The 24501-nt window shown below is 48.5% G+C and overlaps 5 protein-coding genes and 1 long non-coding RNA gene across 10 annotated transcripts; 2 read left to right on the top strand and 4 right to left on the bottom strand.

Annotated features, from left to right (window-relative positions):
• Positions 1 to 177: 177 nt before the first annotated feature.
• On the bottom strand, positions 178 to 2973 carry cdc26 (cell division cycle 26 homolog). 3 transcript variants are annotated; one of them, XM_027282177.1, is made up of 3 exons: positions 2958 to 2973; positions 802 to 886; positions 178 to 418 (listed from the first exon to the last, which is right to left on the bottom strand). In XM_027282177.1, the coding sequence occupies exons 2-3, from the start codon at positions 880 to 882 to the stop codon at positions 209 to 211; spliced, it is 291 nt and encodes a 96-aa protein (XP_027137978.1). In that variant the 5' UTR covers positions 883 to 886; positions 2958 to 2973; the 3' UTR covers positions 178 to 208. The 3 variants fall into 3 exon arrangements, with proteins under 3 accessions (XP_027137978.1, XP_010751887.1, XP_027137977.1); XM_010753585.3 differs by lacking the exon at positions 2958 to 2973 and adding an exon at positions 1408 to 1514; XM_027282176.1 differs by lacking the exon at positions 2958 to 2973 and adding an exon at positions 1105 to 1218.
• prpf4 (pre-mRNA splicing tri-snRNP complex factor PRPF4) lies at positions 1445 to 2907 on the top strand. Its single transcript, XM_027282175.1, has 3 exons — positions 1445 to 1560; positions 2333 to 2548; positions 2639 to 2907. The coding sequence occupies exons 2-3, from the start codon at positions 2374 to 2376 to the stop codon at positions 2890 to 2892; spliced, it is 429 nt and encodes a 142-aa protein (XP_027137976.1). The 5' UTR covers positions 1445 to 1560; positions 2333 to 2373; the 3' UTR covers positions 2893 to 2907.
• Positions 2974 to 5245: 2272 nt separating the features above from the next.
• LOC113746449 (uncharacterized) lies at positions 5246 to 7075 on the top strand. Its single transcript, XR_003462883.1, has 3 exons — positions 5246 to 5288; positions 5415 to 5494; positions 6255 to 7075. It is a non-coding gene; the product is annotated as an uncharacterized LOC113746449 (long non-coding RNA).
• Positions 7076 to 7189: 114 nt separating this feature from the next.
• wdr36 (WD repeat domain 36) lies at positions 7190 to 12347 on the bottom strand. Its single transcript, XM_010753584.3, has 22 exons — positions 11966 to 12347; positions 11751 to 11778; positions 11552 to 11652; positions 11361 to 11478; positions 11142 to 11274; positions 11003 to 11057; positions 10791 to 10923; positions 10542 to 10717; positions 10344 to 10464; positions 9971 to 10036; positions 9738 to 9827; positions 9518 to 9660; positions 9311 to 9428; positions 9069 to 9234; positions 8879 to 8987; positions 8728 to 8807; positions 8510 to 8617; positions 8200 to 8431; positions 7964 to 8083; positions 7801 to 7882; positions 7532 to 7719; positions 7190 to 7450 (listed from the first exon to the last, which is right to left on the bottom strand). The coding sequence occupies exons 1-22, from the start codon at positions 12110 to 12112 to the stop codon at positions 7301 to 7303; spliced, it is 2664 nt and encodes an 887-aa protein (XP_010751886.2). The 5' UTR covers positions 12113 to 12347; the 3' UTR covers positions 7190 to 7300.
• Positions 12348 to 12633: 286 nt separating this feature from the next.
• Positions 12634 to 15922, bottom strand: slc25a46 (solute carrier family 25 member 46). 2 transcript variants are annotated; one of them, XM_027282167.1, is made up of 9 exons: positions 15733 to 15922; positions 15297 to 15612; positions 15012 to 15054; positions 14740 to 14797; positions 14546 to 14623; positions 14333 to 14433; positions 13966 to 14022; positions 13758 to 13815; positions 12634 to 13620 (listed from the first exon to the last, which is right to left on the bottom strand). In XM_027282167.1, exons 2-9 carry the CDS (start codon positions 15562 to 15564, stop codon positions 13024 to 13026), a joined length of 1260 nt encoding a protein of 419 aa, XP_027137968.1. In that variant the 5' UTR covers positions 15565 to 15612; positions 15733 to 15922; the 3' UTR covers positions 12634 to 13023. The 2 variants fall into 2 exon arrangements, with proteins under 2 accessions (XP_027137968.1, XP_027137967.1); XM_027282166.1 differs by having other exon boundaries at positions 15297 to 15922.
• A 1202-nt stretch (positions 15923 to 17124) lies between these two features.
• slc31a1 (solute carrier family 31 member 1) lies at positions 17125 to 23998 on the bottom strand. Of its 2 annotated transcripts, XM_010753580.3 has the most exons (6): positions 23806 to 23998; positions 22609 to 22660; positions 19784 to 19929; positions 19625 to 19697; positions 19373 to 19541; positions 17125 to 18432 (listed from the first exon to the last, which is right to left on the bottom strand). In XM_010753580.3, exons 3-6 carry the CDS (start codon positions 19925 to 19927, stop codon positions 18231 to 18233), a joined length of 588 nt encoding a protein of 195 aa, XP_010751882.1. In that variant the 5' UTR covers positions 19928 to 19929; positions 22609 to 22660; positions 23806 to 23998; the 3' UTR covers positions 17125 to 18230. The 2 variants fall into 2 exon arrangements, with proteins under 2 accessions (XP_010751882.1, XP_010751883.1); XM_010753581.3 differs by lacking the exon at positions 22609 to 22660.
• Positions 23999 to 24501: the final 503 nt, after the last annotated feature.

The raw sequence follows: 24501 nt of genomic DNA, 5'->3' as shown, positions 1-24501 counted from the left end.
CGTTACTTCCTGTTTTAACACCTGCTAACCATGACAACCACAGGCGCCTGTCAGTCACAGTTAACGTGGTCACTGCTTAAACTGTGAACCGGGCTTGTCTGTTCTACAGTCGGATTCTGGACTCTGGTCGTAGTGACGCGTCTGTCTGATGTCATGCATGGTGTCAAACAAACAAACTTTTTATGTTGAAACATTTTATTGATTTTTTTTAAAACTGTAAACTTCCAAATAAGGTCGGCAGTGTCGCTGGTTTGGGGTGGGGCTTGTAGCCGATTCGCTCGTTGATAAGCTCCGCCCTTGATGCTGTGGAGGAAGAAGCTGAGCCAGAGGCTCCGCCCCCGATGATGTCAACACTAATGACAGAAGCCCCGCCCACACCTCCTCCTGACTCCGCCTCCTCTCGCTGACGCTTTCTGGCCTAAAAAACAAACAAATTAATCAACTAATCAACTAAAAGCATTGATCCTGATCAAAGACACTGATCCTGACTGATGGCATCACCGAATCTCCCTTCGGGGATGAATAACGATGCCTGCCTGCCTGCCTGTCTGTCTGCCTGTCTGTCTCTCTGCCTGCCTGCCTATCTGCCTGCCTGTCTCTCTGCCTGCCTGCCTGTCTGTCTGTCTGCCTGTCTCTCTGTCTGCCTGCCTGTCTCTCTGCCTGCCTGTCTGTCTCTCTGCCTGCCTGTCTCTCTGTCTGTCTGCCTGTCTCTCTGCCTGCCTGCCTGTCTCTCTGTCTGTCTGTCTGTCTCTCTGCCAGCCTGTCTCTCTGCCTGCCTGTCTGCCTGCCTGCTGTTCACACCTCCAGCTCCTTCTTGACGCTCTCGAACTCCTCTGTGTCGTCGATCTTCAGCTCCAGGCGGGTCGGCTTCCTCCTCAGCATCTTCCTGAAAACACAGCGTCTGATTGGTTATCAGCTTCACAGCGTCTGATTGGTTATCAGCTTCACAGCGTCTGATTGGTTATCAGCTTCACAGTGTGTCATGCTTATTAGCATACGGTTGTTAGCTGGTTGCCATGGTAACTGTACACCGGTGATATAAAGGTCATAAACCAGTTCTTAAAACCAGAACCAGAACAGAACCAGGAATCCTTGAAGTATCACCTGAACAGGTGAGTTGTATTTAAATTCACCCTCAGTAGTTTTTTGTACCAGGCTGTAAATGTGGTTGTCATGGTTACGGCTGCTGAGTAGCCATGTTTCCAACAGCTGCCGTAACCATGACAACCACAGACGTCAGCAGGATCGCCGGGGATTCTGGGAATTCCGGAGCTAAGCTACAGGCTAAGCTAACAGGCTAACGTCCATTCATGGTCACACCGGAACTCTGACCGGAAGCAGACCAACGTGCTCCCCGCCACTTCAGACGGCGCCTTCAGCAGTTCCAGCACGCGCCCATAAACTCACCTGAACAGGTGTGCTGCGGTGTTTTCGCGGGTATTTCTCCTGCTGCGTTTGTTTGCTGCCGCGCTGTTCACCGGAAGAAGAACCTCTGACCCGGAAGCTGCTGACGTGTTTACGTCCGGGTGACGCCGCTCGGAGACGCTTCGTGTCCTCGCTGTAAGTCTGACGGTAAACCTTTAAAGAACGTTAAACTAACCCTTAAAGAACGTTAAACTAACCCTTAAAGAACGTTAAACTAACCCTTAAAGAACGTCAAACTAACGTTTCGGCGTGTTCGGAAACACGTGGTCACAGCTGTCAATCAAACATGACGCCTGTGCTAATGCTAATGCTAACATTAGCCGCTCTTTGTCTCCGAACTCCGCCGGAAGCTGCCAGAACCGAACCTCTGCTTCAGACTGATCCACTTTGTTCTGACAGAACCGAACCTCTGCTTCAGACTGATCCACTTTGTTCTGCCAGAACCGAACCTCTGCTTCAGACTGATCCACTTTGTTCTGACAGAACCGAGACACCACGAACAAGTTTCAGTTTGACCAAAAATCTGATGTTTGTTTATGTGATGAATATTATATTAATACTCATGTGTGACGACTAACTCTGACGGTTGTTTGTGTTTGTTTGTTTGTTTTTGGTTGTTTGTGTGTGTTTGTTTTTGTTTGTTTGTTTGTTTGTTTTTGTTTGTGTGTGTTTGTTTGTTTTTGTTTGTTTGTTTGTGTTGTTTGTTTGTTTTTGTTTTGTGTTTTTGTTTGTTTGTTGTTTGTTTGTTTTTTTTGTTTGTGTTGTTTTTTGGTTGTTTGTTGTTTTGTTTGGTTGTTGTGTTTGTTTTTGTTTGTTGTTTTGTGTTGTTTGTGTTTGTTTGTTGTTTTTGTTGTTGTTGTGTTTGTGTTTGTTTTTCTTTGTTTGTTGCGTGTGTCTCTTCCCGTAGATTTCCCAGCAGCCTCTGTGGGCTCCCCGCACAGTTGCCTCATGTCTGACGACGAGGATGTGGCTCCGGCCGTGAAGAAGAAGAGTCGAGTTTTCTACGGCAGCCTGGAGGAGAAAGAGCGTGAGCGCCTCAGTTTGGACGCGACGAGGAGCTCTGCAACAGGAAGTGATGGGGTAAAAGCAGGGATCGAGGCGGGAAACATCAACATCTCCTCAGGTGTGTCTCACGTTGTAAACTACACACAGGTGTGTGTGTGATGTGTGTGAGAGAGAGGACAGAGACTCCATTTCCCATGATGCTGTGCAGGAGAGACTCTGGAGATGGAGGAGCGGGTCAGCGAGCGGCAGCAGGAAGCTCTTGCAGCGTTCGAGCGGCGCCGGCGAGCGCGACAGATCACCGTGTCCACGGACGATGCCGAGGTGAAGGCTGGCCTCCGAGCTCTGGGAGAGCCAATCACGTTGTTTGGAGAGGGACCAGCTGACCGCCGAGAGCGGTGCGTAAACAAACGTTCAGAAAGCCTGAATCTCATTGGACGAAAATCGTCTCACAATATTCAGTGAAAACAGATGCGTTGTCATGGAAACCAGTCAGACATGTGACATGTTAGCATAACGTGTTCACTGACCAGCTGGTGTCTGTTGGTGGTCTGCGACGTCCTTTGGCAGTCCGTTGGTGGCTGCTGACGTCCTGTTGGTGGTCTGTTGGCGTCTGCTGACTCGGTTGGTGTCTGTTTGGGTGTCCTGCTGACGTCTGTGACGTCGGTTTGGTGTCTGTTTGGACCAGTCTGTTGGTGTCCCTCTGACGTCCTGCTGACGTTGTTGGACGTCGGTTGGGTCTGTTGACGTTTGTGTTGACGTTGTTGGTGTCTGTTGGTGTCTGCTGACTCTGTTGGTGTCTGTTGTGTCTGCTGACGGCTGTTGACGTCTGTTGGTGTCTTCCTTCCTGCGGACGTCTGTTGGGTGCTGTGGGTGTCCGGCTGACTCTGTTGGTGTCTGTTTGTGGTCTGCTGACGTCTGGTTGGTGTCTGTTGGTGCCGCGACGGCCCTGCTGACGCGGTTGACGTTCTGTTGGGGTCGGTTGACGTTTGTTGACGTGGTGTTGGTGTCTCTGACTCGGTTGGTTCTGCTGAACGTCTGTTGGGTGTCTGTTGGTGTCTGTTGGGGTCTGTTGAACGTCTGGTGGTGTCTGTTGACGTCTGTTGGTGTCTGTTGACGTCTGTTTTGGTGTCTGCTGACGTCTGTGACGTCTGTTTGGTGTCTGTTTGACGTCTGTTGGTGTCCTGTTGAAGTTGTTGACGTCTGTTGGTGTCTGTTGACGTTGGTTGAACGTTTGTTGGTGTCCGGTTGGTGTCTGTTGACGTCTGTTTGGATGTCTGTTGGTGTCTTGCTGACGTCTTGTTGGTTCTGTATGCTGACGTTTGTTGTGTCTGTTGGTGTCTGTGTGGTGTCCCTGTTGACGTCTGTTGGGTGTCTGTTGGTCCTGTTGTGTCTGTTGGTGTCTGTTGGGGTCTGCTGACGTCTGTTGGTGTCTGTTGAACGTCTGTTGGTGTCTGTTGGTGTCTGTTTGACGTTCTGTTGACGTCGGTTGGTGTCTGGTGAAGTCTGGTTTGGTGCTGTTTGACTCTGTTGGTGGTCTGCTGACGTCTGTTGGTGTCTGTTGTGTCCGGTTGACGTCTGTTGACGTCTGTTTGGTGTCTGTTTGACGTCTGTTTTGGTGTCTGGCTGACGTCGTTTGGTGTCTGTTGGTGTCTGTTGACGTCTTTTTGGTGTCCTGTTGGTGTCCCTGTTGGTGTCCTGTGACGTCTGTTGGTGGTCTGTTGGTGTCCTGCTAACGTCTGCGACGTCTGTTGACGTCTGTTGGTGTCTGGTACGTTTGTTGACGTTTGTTGGTGTCCTGTTGGTGTCCTGTTGGTGGTCCTGCTGACTCTGTTGGTGTCTGCTGACGTCTGTTGGGTTTTTCTGTTGGTGGGCTGTTGGTGTCCGTTGACGCGTTTTGGGTGTCTGTTTGACGGCGTTGGTTCTGTTGACGTCTGTTTGGTGTCTGTTGACGTCTGCTGACGTCTGTTGGTGTCTGTTGACGTCTGTTGGTGTCTGTTGACGTTTGTTGACGTTTGTTGGTGTCTGTTGGGTGTCTGGTTGTGTCCTGTTGTGTCTGCTGACGTCTGTTGGTGTCTGCTGACGGTCCTGTTTGGTGTCTGGTTGGTGTCTGTTGGGTGTTCTTTGAACGTCTTGGTGTCCTGCTGACGTCTGTTGGTGTCTGTTGACGTCTGTTGGTGTCTGTTGACGTCTGTTGGTGTCTGCTGACGTCTGCTGACGTCTGTTGACGTCTGTTGGTGTCTGCTGACGTCTGTTGGTGTCTGCTGACGTCTGCTGACGTCTGTTGGTGTCTGCTGACGTCTGTTGGGTGTCTGCTGACGTCCTGTTGTGTCGGCTGACGGTCTGCTGAACGTCTGTTGGTGGCTGCTGACGTCCCTGTTTGGTGTCGGCTGAACGTCGGGTGGGTGTCTGCTGACGTCTGTTGGTGTCTGTTGACGTCTGTTGGTGTCTGCTGACGTCTTTGGTGTCCGGCTGACGTCTTTGGTGTCTGTTGACGTCTGTTGGGGTCGGCTGACGTCTGTTGGTGTACTGCTGACGTCTGTTTGGTGTCTGTTGACTCTGTTGTGGTGTCTGCTGACGTCTGCTACGTCGGTTGACGTCTGTTTGGGTCTGCTGACGTCTTGTGTCTGTGGACGTCTGTTGGGTGTCTGTTTGGTGTCTGTGTGTCTGCTGACGTCTGTTGGTGTCTTGTTGGTGTCTGCTGACGTCTGTTGTGTCGTTGACCGTACTGTTTTGGTGTCTGTTGAACGCTGTTGGTGTCCTGTTGACAGACGGAGGGAGCGTTCTGTCTGTCCGTTTGGGCCTGATGGCCTGAAGAAAATCGAGAGAGTGAGAGTAGAGCCAAAAGATCACATGACGAGGTACACACACACACACACGTGTGCACACATACACAAACACACGTACACACAAACACACATACACACATACACACATACACACGGTGATTTCTATCAGTCACATGTTTCCTTTCTGACCAATCACAGTGCCAGCAGACATGGTACCATGAAGGCTCCGCCTCCCTGAAGGACGCTCGGCTCTGGTTGGCCAAATACTCTCTGCCACGGTGAGGCGGGTCACGTCTGTTCTTCTCGTCGTGTTTCTTCATGTGTTCTGTTCTTCACGTTCTGTTCTTCATGTTTGTTTCTTCCACGTCTGTTCTTCTCGTCTGTTCTTCACATCTGTTCTTCTCGTCTGTTCTTCACGTCTGTTCTTCTCGTCTGTTCTTCATGTTTGTTCTTCACTCTGTTCTTCTCTCGTCTGTTCTTTCACGTCTGGTCTTCTCGTCTGTTCTTCATGGTCTTCTGTTCTTCATGTTTGTTTCTTCACGTCTGTTCTTCTCGTCTGTGTTCTCTCTCGTCTGTTCTTCATGTGTTCTTCGGTCTTTCGTCCGTCTGTTCGTCTTCTACGGCTGGTCTTCTCGTCTGTTCTTCTCGTCTGTTCTCCCCCAAAGTGACTTTCTTGTTTCGTCACTTCTTCATGTTTGTTCTTCATGTTTGTTCTTCTCGTCTGTTCTTCTCGTCTGTTCTTCATGTTTGTTCTTCACATCTGTTCTTCTCGTCTGTTCTTCACGTCTGTTCTTCTCGTCTGTTCTTCACGTCTGTTCTTCTCGTCTGTTCTTCTCGTCTGTTCTTCACGTCTGTTCTTCACGTCTGTTCTTCTCGTCTGTTCTTCTCGTCTGTTCTTCATGTTTGTTCTTCACATCTGTTCTTCTCGTCTGTTCTTCACGTCTGTTCTTCTCGTCTGTTCTTCTCGTCTGTTCTTGTGACATAATTGTGAGCCCGAGCCGGTTCCATTACTGTTATGACTGACTGACTGTTTTTCAGGTGCTGGTCAGACTCTGTATCTCCAAAGAAATGTTTATTTTGAGAACAAAACACGAATGTCTAATGATTTTATATTTTATGTCACCTCCTGTGAGCTTGTTTTAATAAAAACTCAGCTTTGTCTTTGAACAATTAGTAATTTTCACAAAACACTTCTCTCTGCACAGAAGGTGTCCCTGATGAGGACAGTATTATAATAAAGTCCTCTGGTGCAGCGAAGACAAATGTTGGTTATTGTTGTATAAATCACAATATTACACTCGAGGGTGACACTAACTGAACTGACCACATCGCTGTCATGCCAACAATAACGTTAAAGGTCACCCTGTATGTAATATTGTTCAATTATAACTCAGCAGTGGTCTTACCTTGTTCATACCTGAGTGGGCGGGTCTGTGACACCAGGTGACTTCTCCTCAGATATAAATTATACAAACACTGCTAATCGCTTCAGAACTGATTCTGATTCTGGTTTCTAAATTTAGTTTGTGGTGCAGAAACATAAACAACATCAAACGGGCTGACATGTTCACAGCCTGGTAATTTCTCCGTTCATGACAACTGTACTGCGGTTACTCAGCCCGCCTCAGGTCAGCTGAGAGAGCATGACTGACGTCTGTGGAGTCAAATCAGAGCCAAAAGTTTCAAACTGAAATTTAAGTTTTGGTCCTGAAGAATAAATTCATAAAAATAAAAATAATGTGGCCGGAGAGCTTCACAGTTTAAATAATGAATATAATAAACTCTGTAATAGCATCGTTTCATCCTTTGTTTACTAAAAACAGCTGGTTTCATTTATTTATTTTTCAGTAGTTTAATAACTTTGTCCTAATATCACCTGAACAGGTGAGTTGTATATAAATTCACCCTCAGTACAGTGACATCACTCTGCTCTGCGATTGGTCAGATCACAATGATGACACGCACACAGTCGATTCAATGTTAATAAGCTTTAATACAAAACCCAGTGTGTGTGTGTGTGTGTGCAGGTGTGTGTGTGTGGGTGTGTGTGTGTGTGTGTGTGTGTGCAGGTGTGTGTGTGCAGGTCACAGCAGTGCACTCTTGGTGTACGACAGCAGACACAGTGATTGGTCGAATGAAGCCCTTAGCTCCGCCCACCCCATCTCCAGCCGTGAGGAGAGGTGGCACAGTGCTGCCATGGCAACTGCATCCTGCGACAGTGAGCGGAGGTGGAGCTGAAAAACAAAAACAGGAAACTGAGCAGAGACTTTCACAATAAAAGACTTGAAGACACTGCTGCGCTCTGATTGGCTGACCTTCAGGAAAAGAGCCAGGTAGGCGTGAGCAAGATCAAAGTCCCGCCCACTGGATAACATGCTGTCAATCATGTGGATGAAGGCGAACAGGAGGCTGTTGGCTCCGCCCCCTTCTGGTGTCAGGCTGGCGAGCTCGATGGAGAGCGCCGCCGGCCCACAATCCTTCAGGAGACGTAGCGGGCGATCGACTACAGGCATGGAGAGAGAGAGTTAACGAGCTGATGAATATTTAAATTGATTTGAATCATTAGAACTTTATTGACACTCACAGTTCTGTTCGCTCAGCGCTGACTCCAGCTCGACGCTGAACTCTGACCTCTGACACAACGAACCCCAACGCAGCAACTTTGACTGCAACCACAGTGACATCATCAGTGACATCATCAACACAGATGTGCAGGAAGTGATGCAACAGACAAGTTGAAGCTGTACCTGTGTTTCCTGTTTGGTTGCCACGGGCAACGTGAATCGAGGCATGAGACCAGGAACCGTTGGCAGGAAGAAGGGCGCCGCCGCCGGAGCAGCAGGGGGCGCCACAGGTTTATTCCTCCTCTACAAACAGCCAATCAGATCAGAGAAGTCACTGACAGGCCACACCCCCTCCATCCTCTACAAACAGCCAATCAGATCACTGCTGCCACTGACAGGCCACGCCCCCTCTGACTCACCTTGATGGCCTCCAGGTGCAGCAGGCTCTTCCATCGAGACTCTGGCAGCTGAGACAGAGTCACAAGCTCCGCCCCCAACTGATCAGCTGACTTGTACACATCATCCACCTCCTCTGAGGTCACTTCCTGTTCTGACTCCTCCGCTGTGGCTCCCGGCAGCGTCTCGACGGTGGGTTGGTAGTCAGCTGGGAGGGGGTGGAGCCCCACGGGTCCGCACAGACTCTTATTGGTCCTATGGGAGAAGAGCGCACTGTCAGACCGAAGCTGATTGGCTGATGTAACTCATCGCTGCATTGTGATTGGTTCAGACCAGAGGTAAACGCCCAGACTGTCCACGTGAGCCGTTGCCAGGAAGTCTCCGGTTGGCGACAAGGACACGCCCACTGCCGCCATGGAAACCAGGAAACAGTCGACAAGACTGAGGAAGAAGAGGAAGAGTGAACAGTTTCAAAATAAAATCCTGCAGGCACAGGAAGTGTGAACAGTTTCAAAATAAAATCCTGCAGGCACAGGAAGTTTGGGTCGTACCATCCAGAAGGGAGATCCCAGGTGCGGATGGTGCAGTCCATCGCCGCGGTAACCAGCCAGCGTCCATCAGGACTGAACGTCTGAGGACGAACACAGCTGTTAGCATGCTAGTTTAGAGTGAAGCTGCGTTAGCTTGTTAGCTTTGACCCACCATGTCATTGATGTTGCCGTGGTGACCGGCAAACTTCCTGACGACCCGTCTGGTTTCTATGTCGACCACCAGCAGCGTGAAGTCATCCAGTGCTAATGCTAACATCCCGCTAACGTAAAGTACACAGAACAACATGGTTAGTCTCCGTTAGCTTCGTGCTAACGTTAGCTTCGTGCTAACCGTTAGCTACCTGTCTCTGTGTAGCTTCATGCTAGCCGGCGCACTGTTTAGCTTCAGCTGTTCTTCCTGTTTCCTGGTTTTGAAGTGCCAGAACTTGAGCAGCCAATCAGAGGCTGTGGTGAGTGTCAGCTGATTCAGGGCGTCGGTGGCAACGCCTCGGAGCGCCCCGCTGTGAGCTGTAACAGAGGGGGCGGGGTTAATGACAGACACAGACAGAATGGACCAATCACAGCCAAGAGCAGGTGAACACACCTTTTTCACTGTCACCATAGCAACCACGGTGCAGGCCGGACTGCAGGTTGTAGACGTCCACGCGGCCACAGGACGAACCAATCACAGCAAAGTTGCCACAGGAAGTGATGTCAACAGCCTGAGGAGAGGAAACAGGAAGTCACATGACTCTCAGAGAGAGAGAGGGGGGCGGAGTTTAGAGAAACACAGGTGTAACAGAGGCGTTACCGTAGCGATGTTGTCACTACGAGAGGCCGGGGGCCGCAGATGGTGAGCTCCCATGGTGCACCGCTGGTAGTTCCACGTGGTGGTTGCTAGGCGACCACGATGACACGCTACGATACCGTCCCAGTCCGACTGGCGAGCAGCAGCTGTCAAACAAAGACGCCATCAGCTGACCGCCACCCTGACTGTCTGCCATGTTTGTTTGTGTTGGAGCTACGCCCACCTGAGGAGAACGCCGTGATGGCGGGAAGACGCAGCTCCTGATAGGTCAGACCCTTCTTCTTCTTCTTCTCTTTCTTCTTGTTGATGGAGCCTGAACACGTACACAAATACACACACACACACACACACACACCATGTGACCAATCAGGTTAGAACTGTTGGACTGGAGCCTCTGATTGGTTGTTACTATATAGACCAAATCAGACTCTGACCAATCAGAGAGTCTGAACTGACCGTGTCCAAGGTTCTTGTTGAAGCGCTCGTGGACGGTGGAGAAAGACTGCAGTGTCCCGTCCTGACCTGCAGGGGGCGGAGCGAGCACAACGTGACACGAAGGCAACACAAATATAACATTAAAATAACATTATAATAACATTAAAGAACATTAAAATAACATAACATTAAAGAACATTATACATGTGATTTAAATCAACCTCAATAAAAACAAAAGAAATATAACAAACAGGGCTGAAAGTATTCATTAATAAAAACAGTTAAATTAATTAAATGTAAAGTTCAATAAACAAAATGAAACGATCATTAAATATTTAAATAACTTATTTAAATACATTTATTGTCTTTAAGCGTCGTCGATTGCGTTGTTTACCTGCACTCAGGATGTTTTTACCATCGTTGCCGTGGTGATGGATGGTGGTGGGAGGAGCACTGTGACCCTGCCGGCTCCGCAGCAGTCTGGCTCCGCCCCCTTCCTGGTCAAATATCCACACCTGGGGAAAAAAAAAAAAAGTCAATTAAAAACAAACATCACTTCCTGTTCCTGTACCAAGAGAAGTTCATGTTTTACCTTGATGGCGTTGTCGGCTCCATTCGTGACCAATAGCGGCTCTCCGTGCAGGAAGGTTGCCGCGGCGACGGCTGTGCTGTGGGCGTGTCTCTGTTGAGTGACCAGCTGACGCCGCTCTAGATCCCAGAATGCAATGTGGCCCTGAGGACTACCGGACGCCATGATGGGAGGACCGTCTGACAGAAAGAGAGACGTTAGCAGGCCACAGAACCGGACCGGACCGGCAGGTCGTGATCGGTCCACCTGTACCTGTCCTGAAGGCGAGGGATGTGATTGGTCCCCAGTCCTGTGTGAATGTCATCAGTGTCTCATCCAATCGGATGTTGTGAATGATGATCCGACCTGTCGCCGTGCCAACACCGACCACATCCACCGCGGGACTCTGGGAAATTAAGTGTGACATCGTGTTTTAAAAACAGGAAGTGACACGAGGCAACGTCGGCGTGAAGAGAGTTCCTGACCTGCTGCAGCGCCGTGACGCTCGCCGCCCAGCCGCCAAACGTGAACAACAGCTTACTGCAGAAGAAGAAGACGGATGATCAGAAGACATCGCGAAGTACGCGACGACATCGCTGATCAGCTGGATGCTAACATGCTAACCTGGTCTTGATGTTCCAGAGCTGCAGTGCACCCTGGGAGCTCCCCAGCAGCACCTTGTTCAGGTAGGCGCTCGGGTGCATCATGGCCGACACGTCGAAGGAGGCGGGGTCAAACTGCAGACGCAGGTAAATGTCTGACAAGAGGGAGACAGCAAGGCATTATGGGTAACAGGACAGGTGCAATAAACAGGTGACAGCAAGTGAAGCTCCGCCCCCTTACCGCCTCCTTGGACATCCCACACGATGACATCACCGCCGCTGTCAGCAGAGATCAGCTGATCGCCCAGAGGAAGCAGCAGGCGCACTTCCTGTCTGTGTCCATGGTAACGCATCACCACCTGTGCGGACAGGAAACTGTGTCACACTCAGTCATTTCAAAGTAAAAGCACTGTTCAGCTTCACGGTAACAACCTCTTTGTTCCTGGCGAAGGCGCTGATGAGTTGTCCGGTGGCGGCGAACACCAACATCCTGTCTGCTGCCACACAGCTGATGTCATCTGGGAGGCTGTTACCTGGGCAACCACCACATGACATCACAACACAGGGCCAATCAGAGATCAGAACGCTCAGCGGCGTCAGAGTGAATTTAAAACAGGTTAAAAATACTCACTGACGGCGACGATCCCCAACCTGTTCACCTGCAACGCATCATCATGACATCATCAACGCATCATCATGACATCAACGCATCAACAACGCATCATCATGACATCATCACAGAACCGGAGCTGGGTGAGAGGGCTCAGTGAGATCAGCTGACTGCGCGCGCGCGCGCGCGCGCGCACACACACACACACACACACACACACAGACACACAGACTTACGTTGTACGTGTGGAAACATTTACCGACTGACGTCACCACGTAGAACTCCCGGTGCTTCTTGTGGTACCGGAGCGCGTGGGGCACGTGGTTGGAATAAAGTCCCAGAACACGGAACCCGGAGAACAAAGAACTCCCGCCACCCGACATGTCCGGTAAGAACGGAGGAGTTCACCGGAGAAACCCGAAAACAACCGAACGAACGAACCGGAGACCGAGCCGAACTCACCGAGAGAAACACATGGACGGGGCCGAGCAACTGAGTCCGACTGGAAACAACCAGCACGAAGGTTCCGCCCCGAGGACCGGATCTGTGTGAACCGACCCGGAAGTGAATCAAATCTGTTTTTATGACGCGTTAACATGACGTCACAACAAACCGGAACTGAACAAATAAAACTACTTTTAATAAAAACCATAAAAATAAAATTTAAATTGTTTAATACAAAAAAAAATTAATGATAAAATGCAGCTTAAAGCGTCACACACACACACACACACACAGTCTCTCTCACACACACACAGAGACACACACACACACAGACACACACACACAGAGACACACACACACACACAGACACACACACACACACACACACACAGTCAGTGTTGAAAACCTTTATTTAAATTTTTTGCAGACTTTTATTTTGAAAAGCCCAGGCTCAGTCTCATTAAATATTCATGAGTCACATTTATTCAAACACATTTTTACAACTTTATACAAATAAAACGTTTCCTGTAGACGACCAATCAGCTTGCAGTATTTGAACAGGCTCATGACATCATGCTGCAACGGAAGTGACACTACGTTTCCATGGTGATACACAACATTTCGAATGAAGACAGGAAGTGACAGTCAACATAAACTTTGTGCTAAGCTAGGCTAATCATGGCGTCGGTCACTGATGAGTGGTTGCTATGGTGATGCTCGCTGACGACTTTCTATTTCAAATGTTTTCTGACCCATCAGCTGTCACCTCCTGTCGCCATGACAACACCGATCTTCTGCAGGAAGGTCACTGGCATCGTACAGGAAGTGATGCGTCTCGATGGTGATGGCTCTAGCCAGCCCGGCCCTCCAGCAGCAGCAGCCTCAGCAGCGTCCTGGCCGCGGCGAGCAGCGCTCCGTGCAGCGCGTACTGCGCCGCCAGCGCCCCAAAGCCGCGGTAAAACCCGGCCACACCCTCTTTGCGGCGGATGGAGTGGAGGCAGTCGGAGAAGCCGTCGTACTGCGTGTTGACGGGCAGGACCAGCGGGCTGCCGCCGTTTCCCACAGCAACCACGCCGTCGGTGGCGTCGATGATGGTGCGCGTGCCCTGCAGGCCGAGGCGGTGCAGCGCCGTCTCTAGAGGAAACAGCGCGATGTCGGCCACCAGAGACCCCGCCCATGCCGCCGCCAGCTCGGGGAAGTAGGCGTCCAGTGGGTTGTTGGCATCCGCCCGCTGCTTCCTGCTCCGCTGGTGGAGCCACAGCACCACCCGCTGAATGGAGGCGGCGATGGAGTACCGGAGGATGGCGTGCAACGCCGCAGGAAGCAACAGACAGGTGAGAGGAAGCAGACGACGACTGTGAGGCGCTCCGACACCAAACAGACGAGTTACACCTTCACGGACGCAGTCCAAAAGACCGGATGCCGAGTCATCACGAACGATGTCACTCTGAGGAGACAGGACAGGAAGGTCAGACAGACAGGCAGAGAGAGACAGGAAGCTCAGACAGACAGGCAGAGAGAGACAGGAAGCTCAGACAGACAGGCAGAGAGAGACAGGAAGTTCAGACAGACAGAAATAGTCACCTGGACGGTCTCGATGAGGCTCGCACAGTAAAATGGAAGAGCCACCACAGCTGTTAACCTGAGACAGACAGACAGGTTCATATTAGACAGCAGTACTGAGACAGACAGACAGACAGACAGGTTCATATTAGACAGCAGTACTGAGACAGACAGACTGACAGACAGGTTCATGTCAGACAGACAGCTGATGTTTTTTCTTAGAACTGACCCTTTAAGCAGTAAATGTCCAGCCAGCTGTTTCCATGTCCACCTGTGAGGAAGCTCCCTGCAGACAGACAACGCAACTGTTACTACGGGAAGAGCAGAGAAACTACAGCAGAGAAACTACAGCAGAGAAACTACAAGAGATAAACTACAGCAGATAAACTACAGCAGATAAACTACAGGAGATAAACTACAAGAGATAAACTACAGCAGAGAAACTACAAGAGATAAACTACAGCAGATAAACTACAGCAGATAAACTACAAGAGATAAACTACAGCAGATAAACTACAGCAGATAAACTACAAGAGATAAACTACAGCAGATAAACTACAGGAAGTGGTTGCAGTGCAGCGAGTAATCAGTGTTACCGTGGTAACGGTGTGACCTCACTGATGATGCCCTCGGCGCCCAGCGTGACGCCGTGCACGATGAAGGTGCTGCCCATCCCCTTCCACAGAGACTTCAGACCCTGAAACACGACACGTCCTGATCACTGATTGGCTCGTTTCAGTTTTTACTCAGTTCAAATGTTTTGACGTCATTTTAAATATTTGGTTTATGTTCTTCGTCACGCGTCTCACCTGAGCCTTGGTGATGCTGTACATGACAGTGACGGCGCTGAACGGAGTCAGGTGGTAGCAGCGGGCGTGATAGTTCACCTGAAACAAACAGCCAATCAGAGAGCAGCAGGAGGAACAACAGGTAAAGATTTGATGTCTAAACTAAACGAACGTTCACTAAGAACATTACTTCAACGTTACTTTAACGCAGTTACCTGACACTGTCGACGGAAGACGATGCAGGGATGAGCGAGGACGTTCTCTGTGAACAGACTGCAGAGAGACAGGCAGAGAGACAGACAGGCAGAGAGAGAGACAGACAGAGAGAGAGACAGACAGAGAGAGACAGGCAGAGAGAGAGACAGACAGAGAGACAGACAGAGAGAGAGACAGAGAGACAGACAGACAGAGAGAGAGAGAGACAGGTGTATTTAGTGACATTTATTTTGAAAATCCTGTACTTCCTGTCCTCAGGTTAACTTCTCACCTGACGAGTCCGATCCCGAAACCCGCGAATCTGTTGAGCTGCTCTGCATGAACAAACAAACAAACAAACAAACAAACATTATATAATTCATTCATTAATCAGACTGATGACGTCACAAACGCATCTATTAAATTAGTCCGTGTGACCGGAAGTGACGCACTCACACAGCCTTAATCAGCTGGTAACTGATGCTAACATTTAGCCTCGTTAGCTGTGGGTCTCTCGGCTAGTAGCGGTTGTATTGACTTCTCGTTGTGTCGTTAGCTTCCGTGCTAACAGACCTACCAGCAGGCGGCACGCCCGGCTGCGGAGCGTCCCCGCCGGCTGCAGCTCCGGGCCCTCCGGGCTCTCCCAGCGGCTCGTCGTGCTGAGGTGTCCGCTCTCCGTGGTGCAGGTTGCGGCTCCCCGGGATGTCCGGCGGCGTGGTGACCCAGTGGTGATGCAGCTCCGCGGGGCCTCCCGCGCTCCGGAGCGGGTAGCTCGCTCCGTACAGCGGGTCGTCCCGGCCGCGGTAGCCGAGCCCGTCGAAGCTGTCCGGCCGCCTGGAGGCCATCAGAGGGTCGGTGCGGGACAATGCGGGAGGCGCGTGGCTGAGATCCGGCTAACGGAGGTGACACGTCATCAAATGAACGCGTTAACGTCCCGGTAAAATAACGGCGGGAAAGAGTTAAAGCACTAAAAGCGGTAACGTCCGTTTGACCCGCAGAACAACAACACACACCTGTCACCTGCAACCCGGAACTCCTCCTACGCCATTTCCGGCAGACGCCTCGTGACTACTGAACTGAGACTGCGCAGTGAAGGAAGGACCCGCCCTCCTCCGCTCTGATTGGTTCGTACTCGTTGTTTTCCTGTCAATCATCATCAAACGTCCCGCAGACGTAATAATTGATGAATTAACTCTGAACTGTGTAAATAAATGTAGAGTGTGTCTGACAGACATTATTACTGACTCTGCAGCAGCACAGACACTCAAAGTCAGTCAAAGGCAGCTGGAGGTTGCCGAGCAACCAGGGTCAGCTGCAGGTCAGAGCAATTAACTGCAGCTGTGCTCAAGAGATGCTGGCATAGACATGGCCTGAAATGTAGATGTGACATGAGGGTTTCTGAATAAAGAGCACTAACGTTTACATACACACACATACACACACACACACACACACACACACACACACACACATATATATATATATATATTATATAATATATTATATATATATATATATATACATATATAATACATATACATACACACACACACACACAGGATCTGGTTATTATAGACACAGATTAAATGTTAAATATAAATATTTCAGTATTTATCATCACAGTAACAGTGTTACACACATGTATAGCTGTAAACACTCAGCATATAAAAAATACATAAGTGGGTTTGGTGCTTACATAAGGAGTGAACATTTATAATCATCACTTTAAAAGTTACATACGTTGTTTTTGGTGCCTGTTTGTTTCCCAGATATATTAGTGTGTGTGTGAATGGGTGTATAAGAGACATTAACTTAAAGAACTTTGTAGAAAGGCGCTTTATGAAGTTCAGTCCATTTCCTTGTATTAGTTTACCGGCAGATCTGCCACATCCAATATGGCGGCGACGTCGCGTCTATGTATATATGTTTATGTATATATGTCTGTGTATATATGTCTGTGTATATATGTCTATGTATATATGTCTATGCCTCCAACTAGTGGACACTAATGCCAAACGGTAGGTGGTATCAAAAAGCCCAAATGACCGTGAGCATCCTCATCTTGTCGACCATGTGAATGCTGAATTTCAGTGTGTGAAGTTAAAAAATGTGACCTGGGCAGAGAGAGAAAGAACAGGTGCCCCGTGCTCCTTTGGGAAATTTCTCCTCTCCAGTTTACATGGGAGTAGATCAGAGATTTCACCAGTTTTTTCTCTCCTTTATTCTAGCGATGATGTCACCCACTTTGGGGGAAATTTTGGCGAGTTTCTGTCGAATAATTCAAAAAACGTTCTGCGATTCGCTTAGAAAAGTCACAGCACACCATTCCCGGCCGAGCCGGACGATTTGATACATTTTTTGTGTTTGTGCGATCAACACTGCAGGCACACTCAAACAGACGAGGCTTTCTTCATAAACTTTATTCTTTTTTTCAATGATTCCAGCATTTAAAACATTTTCAGACACTTTAATGTTTCCTTCATTGACATCAACAGACAGACAGGACAGACAGACGCACCACGATGACGTCACTTCGTTTGAATTCATTCATCCAAAAATTTTAATTTTATGTTGAAAGAAAAATCCAGTAACTAAATCTGTCCCCACACTCTGATTGGTCCAGTTAAACTCATGTCTCAGTGTGAATCCATAAAAATAAAAAAAAATTCAATAAATCACAAAGACATCACAGGTCCGTCTGAGCCGGACAGAAAATCCACGTTAGACAGCAAACGCGTTAACGTGTCATGTGACGTAAACGCAGCAGGTCCACGCTAACAGATGCTAACAGACACTAAAGACGATGAACAGCAGCACCGACAACACTGGCCATGAGTCAGTAGTTACTTCAGGATGTCTGTGAGCCTCGTTAAGGCAGCGGTGTCGGTTTAAGGCCGACGGCGACGTGAACGCCAGAAAAAGATTTCCGCAGACTTCCATTTTCAGAAAATAATTTCAAGTTTGTGGCTCGACGATTCAAGTTGATGAATTTATTTAAAAGAACAAACAGAAAAATGTTTTAATGTTTTTGTTTAAATCAAAGTTTAGTAAAACTAGCACTAATATATGAACCTTTAAATACACTGTGATGATTGGTGCCTGCTAACGATGCTAACTAAAGATAAGTGTTTATGTGGGTTACATAACATGTTGGCTAGTAGCAGCTAGCTACTAACCGTCCCACTGTCATGGCACTATGACGACAGTACGACCTGATTTGGCCAATCAGAAACTTCTGAGGTGATCTGAGCTGTGATTGGCCCGACTCGCCTAACAGAAAAAAAAGAAAAGAAAAAAAACTGACGTGATATTTATGGCAAAAACACGACGATGATTTCTGAGTCGTTAGTGTGCATATTAAACTATAACGAGGTGTTACCGTGGTTACCGTTAGTGTCTCATTTTGTGCCACGAACATCTCGCAGGTTTGTAGTTCCAGGTTGGCTAACGTGCTAACGTTGTTAGCGTTTCATTGATTGTGTTCCCAGTGCCATGCTAACTAGCATACTAGCTAATGGCAGTGCTCTGTGATGTCGACGACCACCGCCTTCCGCCAGCTGAACAGGAAGTAGCCCATGCCGGCGCCGGCTGCCACGGCGATGCAGAGGTAAGCGTTGTAGGTCATGAAGATGAGCATCAGGAAGTAGCTGACGACCACCTGAATGATGTGCAACAGGGTCTGCAGGAAGTGGGCGGGGCTTAGCATCCGCTGTCTGAGAAGACGAGAAGAGGCAGTTAGCATCACTGCTAACATTAGCATTTCACAGTTACTATCAGATGTGTACAGTAGTAGCATTGCTGCTACCTGCTATGTTAGCATTTTTACATTAGCAGTACATCATTATGCTAAGCTAACATTAGTCTTAATTTTTTCCTGGTGTTAGAATTTCAAAATGTTAGCTTTAGCTTAGCATTACTGCTAACCCTCTAATGTTAGCATTAGCATCAGTGTTAGCTTCAAACCTGGACGCCTCCACACACAATTGTGTGTTTGGGCCCAAATCAGAGTGTCTCAAACATGAGAACCAAGACTAAAACCAGGACCAGGACCAAGACCAACATTGAGACTAGGACCAAGACCAACATTGAGACCAAGACCATGACCATGACCAAGACCAAGACCAGGACCAGGACAGTTACCTGACAGAGGGTTGTGGGAGGTGTCCCTTTATTGGAACAGGAAGCTCCGTCCCCTCCAAACACTGACTGTCAATCAGTGAACACATGACATGACTGATGATCACATGACTGATGATCACATGACTGGATTTTTTTTCATCATGACAGCAAAGAAACACCTTCAAACCAGAAGACCATTCAAGGTCCAACTCTATGAACCCCCCTGGATTAGTCGGATCACTACCCTCCTAAACTTAAGCCCCGCCTCTCTCTGATCTATTTGAACCAATCACAAACGTCGTCCTCTGACGGCGTCACTCATTGGTCCTCTTCCGGTTCAAACCATCTCTATTTCTATGCCGACGACACGCCACTCTACATCTACAAGTCACTGTAATCTCACATGTACTGTATGACATCATCACAGGGGGCAGGGTCACCTGAATAATGTCACAGAGCACTAATTTAAATATTAATCAGCATTAATTCTTCACACACTGGCTGCTCGTGTTGTTGTTAGCTTTAGCTACCTACCCAACAGTCTTGTGTGTCTCCATCAGCACCGTCCCGTCAGCCCCTGGAAGCGGCATGGAGTTGTAGCGGACGTTGACCTGGCTGCGACGCAGCAGTGCCTCACGACCCATCTTCAAACCCTCATACAGGACGGCCAATAGGAAGACACCAATACACGCCCCCACCATCTCTGATTGGACGAAAGGGGGTGCGTGAAGCAAAACTAAAAAATGCTAAAACACCAAATAAAAGGTGAAAAGAGGCGGGACTGACCTCCAGGTGAGTTGATGAGCAGGCCACTGAACAGCAGCTCCACATTGTTGCAGCCAAAGTAGAAGGTCATCGCCTAGGCAACCACAAACACGACATTAGCATGTTAACACAACCCACACTCAAACTAGCACGCTAACACTCCCCTGTGACGGCACTCACCATCCCTCCATGTCCACCATGGTTCCCATCATTCCCTCCGCCTCCGTGGATGTGTCCAGTGGTGGTGGGCAGAGCCATGGTGTGATCATTGTGGTGGTCGTGTTTCATCGGCATGGTGCTGTGGTTCATGTAGTCGTGGTTCATGACTGTAGGAGAACAAAACAAGCTCACAGGTTTTCTGTTTCTGAACTACAGTTCCCATGATGCCTTGGGGCAAGCTGCTATGTACTACAACTTCCTGTTTTTCTTCCTGTTTTGTCTGTATTTGTTTACATTCAGTCAAACTGAAATCACAGAAGCCTGATGGTCAGACACGGCATGGTCAGACACGCCATGGTCAAACACGTCACGGTCGAACACAACGCGATCCAACACGTCACAATCGAACACACCATAGTCAAACACATCACGGTCGAAGACGTCACAATCGGACACGTCACGGTCGAACACAACGCGATCCAACACGTCACAATCGAACACACCATAGTCAAACACATCACGGTCGAAGACGTCACAATCGAACACGTCACGGTCGAACACAACGCGATCCAACACGTCACAATCGAACACGCCATAGTCAAACACGTCACGGTCGAACACGTCACAATCGAACACGTCACGGCCGAACACAACGCGATCCAACACGTCACAATCGAACGTGTCACGGTCGAACACAACGCGATCCAACACGTCACAATCGAACACGTCACGGTCGAACACGTCACGGTCGAACACAACACGATCCAACACGTCACAATCGAACACGTCACGGTCGAACATGCCGTGGTCGATCACGTCACAATCAAACACGTCACAGTCAAACACGTCACAATCAAACACGTCACAGTCAAACACGTCACAGTCAAACACGTCGCGGCCGAACATGCCGTGGTCGATCACGTCACAGTCAAACACATCAGAGTCAAACACGTCACAGTCAAACACGTCACAATCTAACACGTCACGGTCGAACACAACGCGATCCAACACGTCACAATCGAACACGCCATAGTCAAACACGTCACGGTCGAAGACGTCACAACCAAACACGTCGCGGTCGATCACGTCACAATCAAACACGTCACAGTCAAACACGTCACAGTCAAACACGTCACAGTCAAACACGTCACAGTCAAACACGTCACAGTCAAACACGTCGCGGTCGAACATGCCGTGGTCGAACATGCCGTGGTCGATCACGTCACAGTCAAACACATCAGAGTCAAACACGTCGCGGTCGATCACGTCACAATCAAACACGTCGCGGTCGATCACGTCACGATCCATCACGTTCCTCTTACCTCAGCGACGCCTCGACTCAAAGTGCTGTTGACTCGACTGGAGAGAGAGACGGACTGAATGCTAATGACATCACAGCGACTTATCAACTCGGCTGTCGCCATAACCACGGTAACAGCCTGACATCACTGAGCAGACGCCCTGCCATAATCTGATTGGCCCTCAGGCCCCGAGGCTACGGGAGGCAGAACCAGCCAATCAGGGGACCCCGGGATGTGGTCTGCCATCAGCCAATTAGATCAGAGCGACATTAACATTAGGAGGAAGGTCAGTGGTCGCCGTCGGCAACACTTCCTGTTTGAAGTCATCACTCTGAGTTACTGATGGAGGATGAAAACGAGGTATTTGAACACCTCATGGATCACCTCATTACAATAAATATAAAAAATATATTATTGATAAATACGTGCAGGGAGATGACGTGTCCGTGAAGATGGCGGCGGCACTGCACGCAGTCTGCACCTTCGTGTTTCAGTGTCACACAGTGAAGTCGTGTGACAAAGCGGCCTTCATGTGGTGACCTTTGGGATAGGGGTGGGCGATATATCGAATATACTCGATATATCGCGGCTTGTTCTACGTGAGATGTATGAAATGACTATATCGCGACCATCGAGTACTTGTCACGTAAATGTTTTAAGCCGTCTGCATTTAATTCTCCGGAGTTTTGCCTGTGTCACTCCTGGTGCTGCTCACAGCACGCAGCACACTGCCCCGCCCACCCAGAAAAATCCCCTGCGCGCATGCGTACTTTTTGTATCAGGTGAGGAGAGAAGTGAAGAGCCCGAGCGAGTTAATTGAAGATGGAGACGGACGACTTGGTTCCGAAGAAAAACAACTGCGGTCACGCCAGCCGTCTCTCGTTTTCGCGTGGTCACGTCAGCTGCTCCAATATTTTCAAGTGCGCCCTTATTGCGACTTTATGTCAAAAACTTTGAGAAAACTGGGAAAGTCAGCGCTAGCTTACTGCAGCGTGTGGACACTTCCGGTTTTCAAAATAAGACGTGGGTGTTAAATTTATTAAAGGTTTATTTATAAAATATGAAGAATGGTTAAAATTTGATTTAAAAAAGTGTGTCTCATAAGCCAAGTATGATCCTGCACTGCTTCAGTGCTCATATGTACATTATGAAATATATTAAAAATTCATAAAAAATATGACAAGTGTTAAAATGCTATAAAAAGAGGTGTGTCTCATACAGCAAGTGTAAATCTACTGTTCTACATTGATTCTGAGCAATTACAATGCGATCAAGGTAATAATGACATTATTATTTATTAGAAATAAACAATACAAAACAACAACAACAAAAATATCGAGATATATATTGTGTATCGCGATATAGCTTAAAAATATCGAGATATTGGTTACAGGCCATATCGTGCAGCCCTACTTTGGGAGGCCGCGGGCCTCAGATTGAGAAACGCTGATAACGTGTGATAAGAAACCGTCCTCGTCACACAGATTACACGCGTGTTGAACGTTTCAGTATAAACATTTTGTCGAGCCTGTCGACTGATCTCACCTGAGGCAGGAAGTGGAACGTCTTGTCTGAGCGAGTGAGGGGCGATCGATCACTGAAGAGAGAGAGACGAGCATTTAACAGCCAATAAAAACTGATAACAGGACCGCCTTTAGCCAATCAGACACTGGCATGATTCCCAGGCAACCAATCAGCTTCCACACAGAGTCCACTCAGCCAATGAGCTGCGAGGAGGCAACTTCACTGAACTTGAACCCGGATTATCACGAGAAGCAGCGTGTCACGGTGACCTGGACAGGTGATGATGACCTTTAAACACTAGAACACGCCTGAAGAACAACACGGCAAACATGTAACTGTGTGTGTGTGGAGGGGGTCTACAGGTGAGCTCTACCTGGACAGAGGAGAACGTTACCATCAGGATGTAATGTTAATACAAACATGAAGATGCCATGTCTGTACTACACCTGTACTACGTCTATACCAGGTATGTACTATGTACTACACCTGTACTACGTCTATACCAGGTATGTACTATGTACTACATCTCTACTACGTCTATACCGGGTATGTACTATGTACTACACCTGTACTATGTACTACACCTGTACTACGTATATACCAGGTATGTACTATGTCTGTCTGTAGTACTCCCAGCAACATGCATCTGAGTATTCTTTGACCGTTGTCTCAGCGTTGTCTCAGCGTTGTCTCAGCGTTCTGCTCTCACATCAGACTCTGACTGACGACAAATCAGGTCGCTGAATATCAAACAGCCAATCACAGACAGAGCTGTCAGCCAATCACAGACAGAGCTGTCAGCCAATCACAGCCTCCAACCAGCTGTGATTAAAATATGAAACATGGTGTGTGTGTGTGTGTGTGTGTGTGTGTGTGTTGCAGTCATGTGATCTGACTCTTTTCATCTCTGTTCTTTTTCAGTCGGATCCTTTGAAGCACACACGCACACACACACACACACACACACACACACACACACACACACACACACACAGCTGTACTGACGGCGCATGCGCGGTCGAGACGAACCGAACCCTTTAAAGTTTTGCAGGTGAGGACTCAGCAGGTAGACCACAGGCACTGAATCTAATCTGAAAGTGTCACAGGTTCGAGTCTGTCCGTCCTGACGTCACATGTTAGCAGACAGAGCTAATGTGTAGCAGCAGAGGTCAGACACACACACACACACACACACACACGAGCAGAGCGCGGGCTCACCTGGAAGACTTCCGGTGCTCTCTCCGCTTCTTCTTCTCCGGTTCGGTTCCGAAACAAACGAACAAAGTGACAAAAACAAAGAAGAAGAAGAAGAAGAAAGTGTTTCCGCTGCTCACCGCCTGCCTCCGTGACCCGACAACACTTCCGGTTGCGTCATGACGTATGTGCGCAGGATACAGGCAAGGAACTAGATGCGCGCGTGTGTGTGTGTGTGTGTGTGTGTGTGTGCGCGCGGAGGGTTCCCAATTTGGGCCAATCAGAAGGCGAGTCCTGATGCGAGGGGCGGGACTGTGAGGGAGCCACGTAAGCGAAGTTTGTAGTGAAGTCAGGTGACACAAACACGTGACATTAAGATCAACAACAGTGAAAACAGCAACAACAACCACAAATCATTACACCTTATTATTATTTATATTTGTTTCAATAAAAATAAACTCAGATTAAACCCCATAATAAACTCAGATTAAACCCCATAATAAACTCAGATTAAACCCAATAATAAACTCAGATTAAACCCCATGATAAACCCATATTATACTCCATAAAAAACCCTGTAATAAACCCAGGTTATACCCCATGATAAACCTATTATAAAGCCAGATTAAACCCCATGGTTGGTTGATGAACTTTTTAACTAACAGGTCTCAACATGTGAGAGTGAATAGCATTTTACCCGATGTCCTGTTTTCCTCCACT

The sequence above is a fragment of the Larimichthys crocea genome, chromosome IX (assembly GCF_000972845.2).
Source record: "Larimichthys crocea isolate SSNF chromosome IX, L_crocea_2.0, whole genome shotgun sequence".
Taxonomy (NCBI): Eukaryota; Metazoa; Chordata; class Actinopteri; family Sciaenidae; genus Larimichthys; species Larimichthys crocea.
This window is presented reverse-complemented; position numbering and strand designations above follow the sequence as displayed.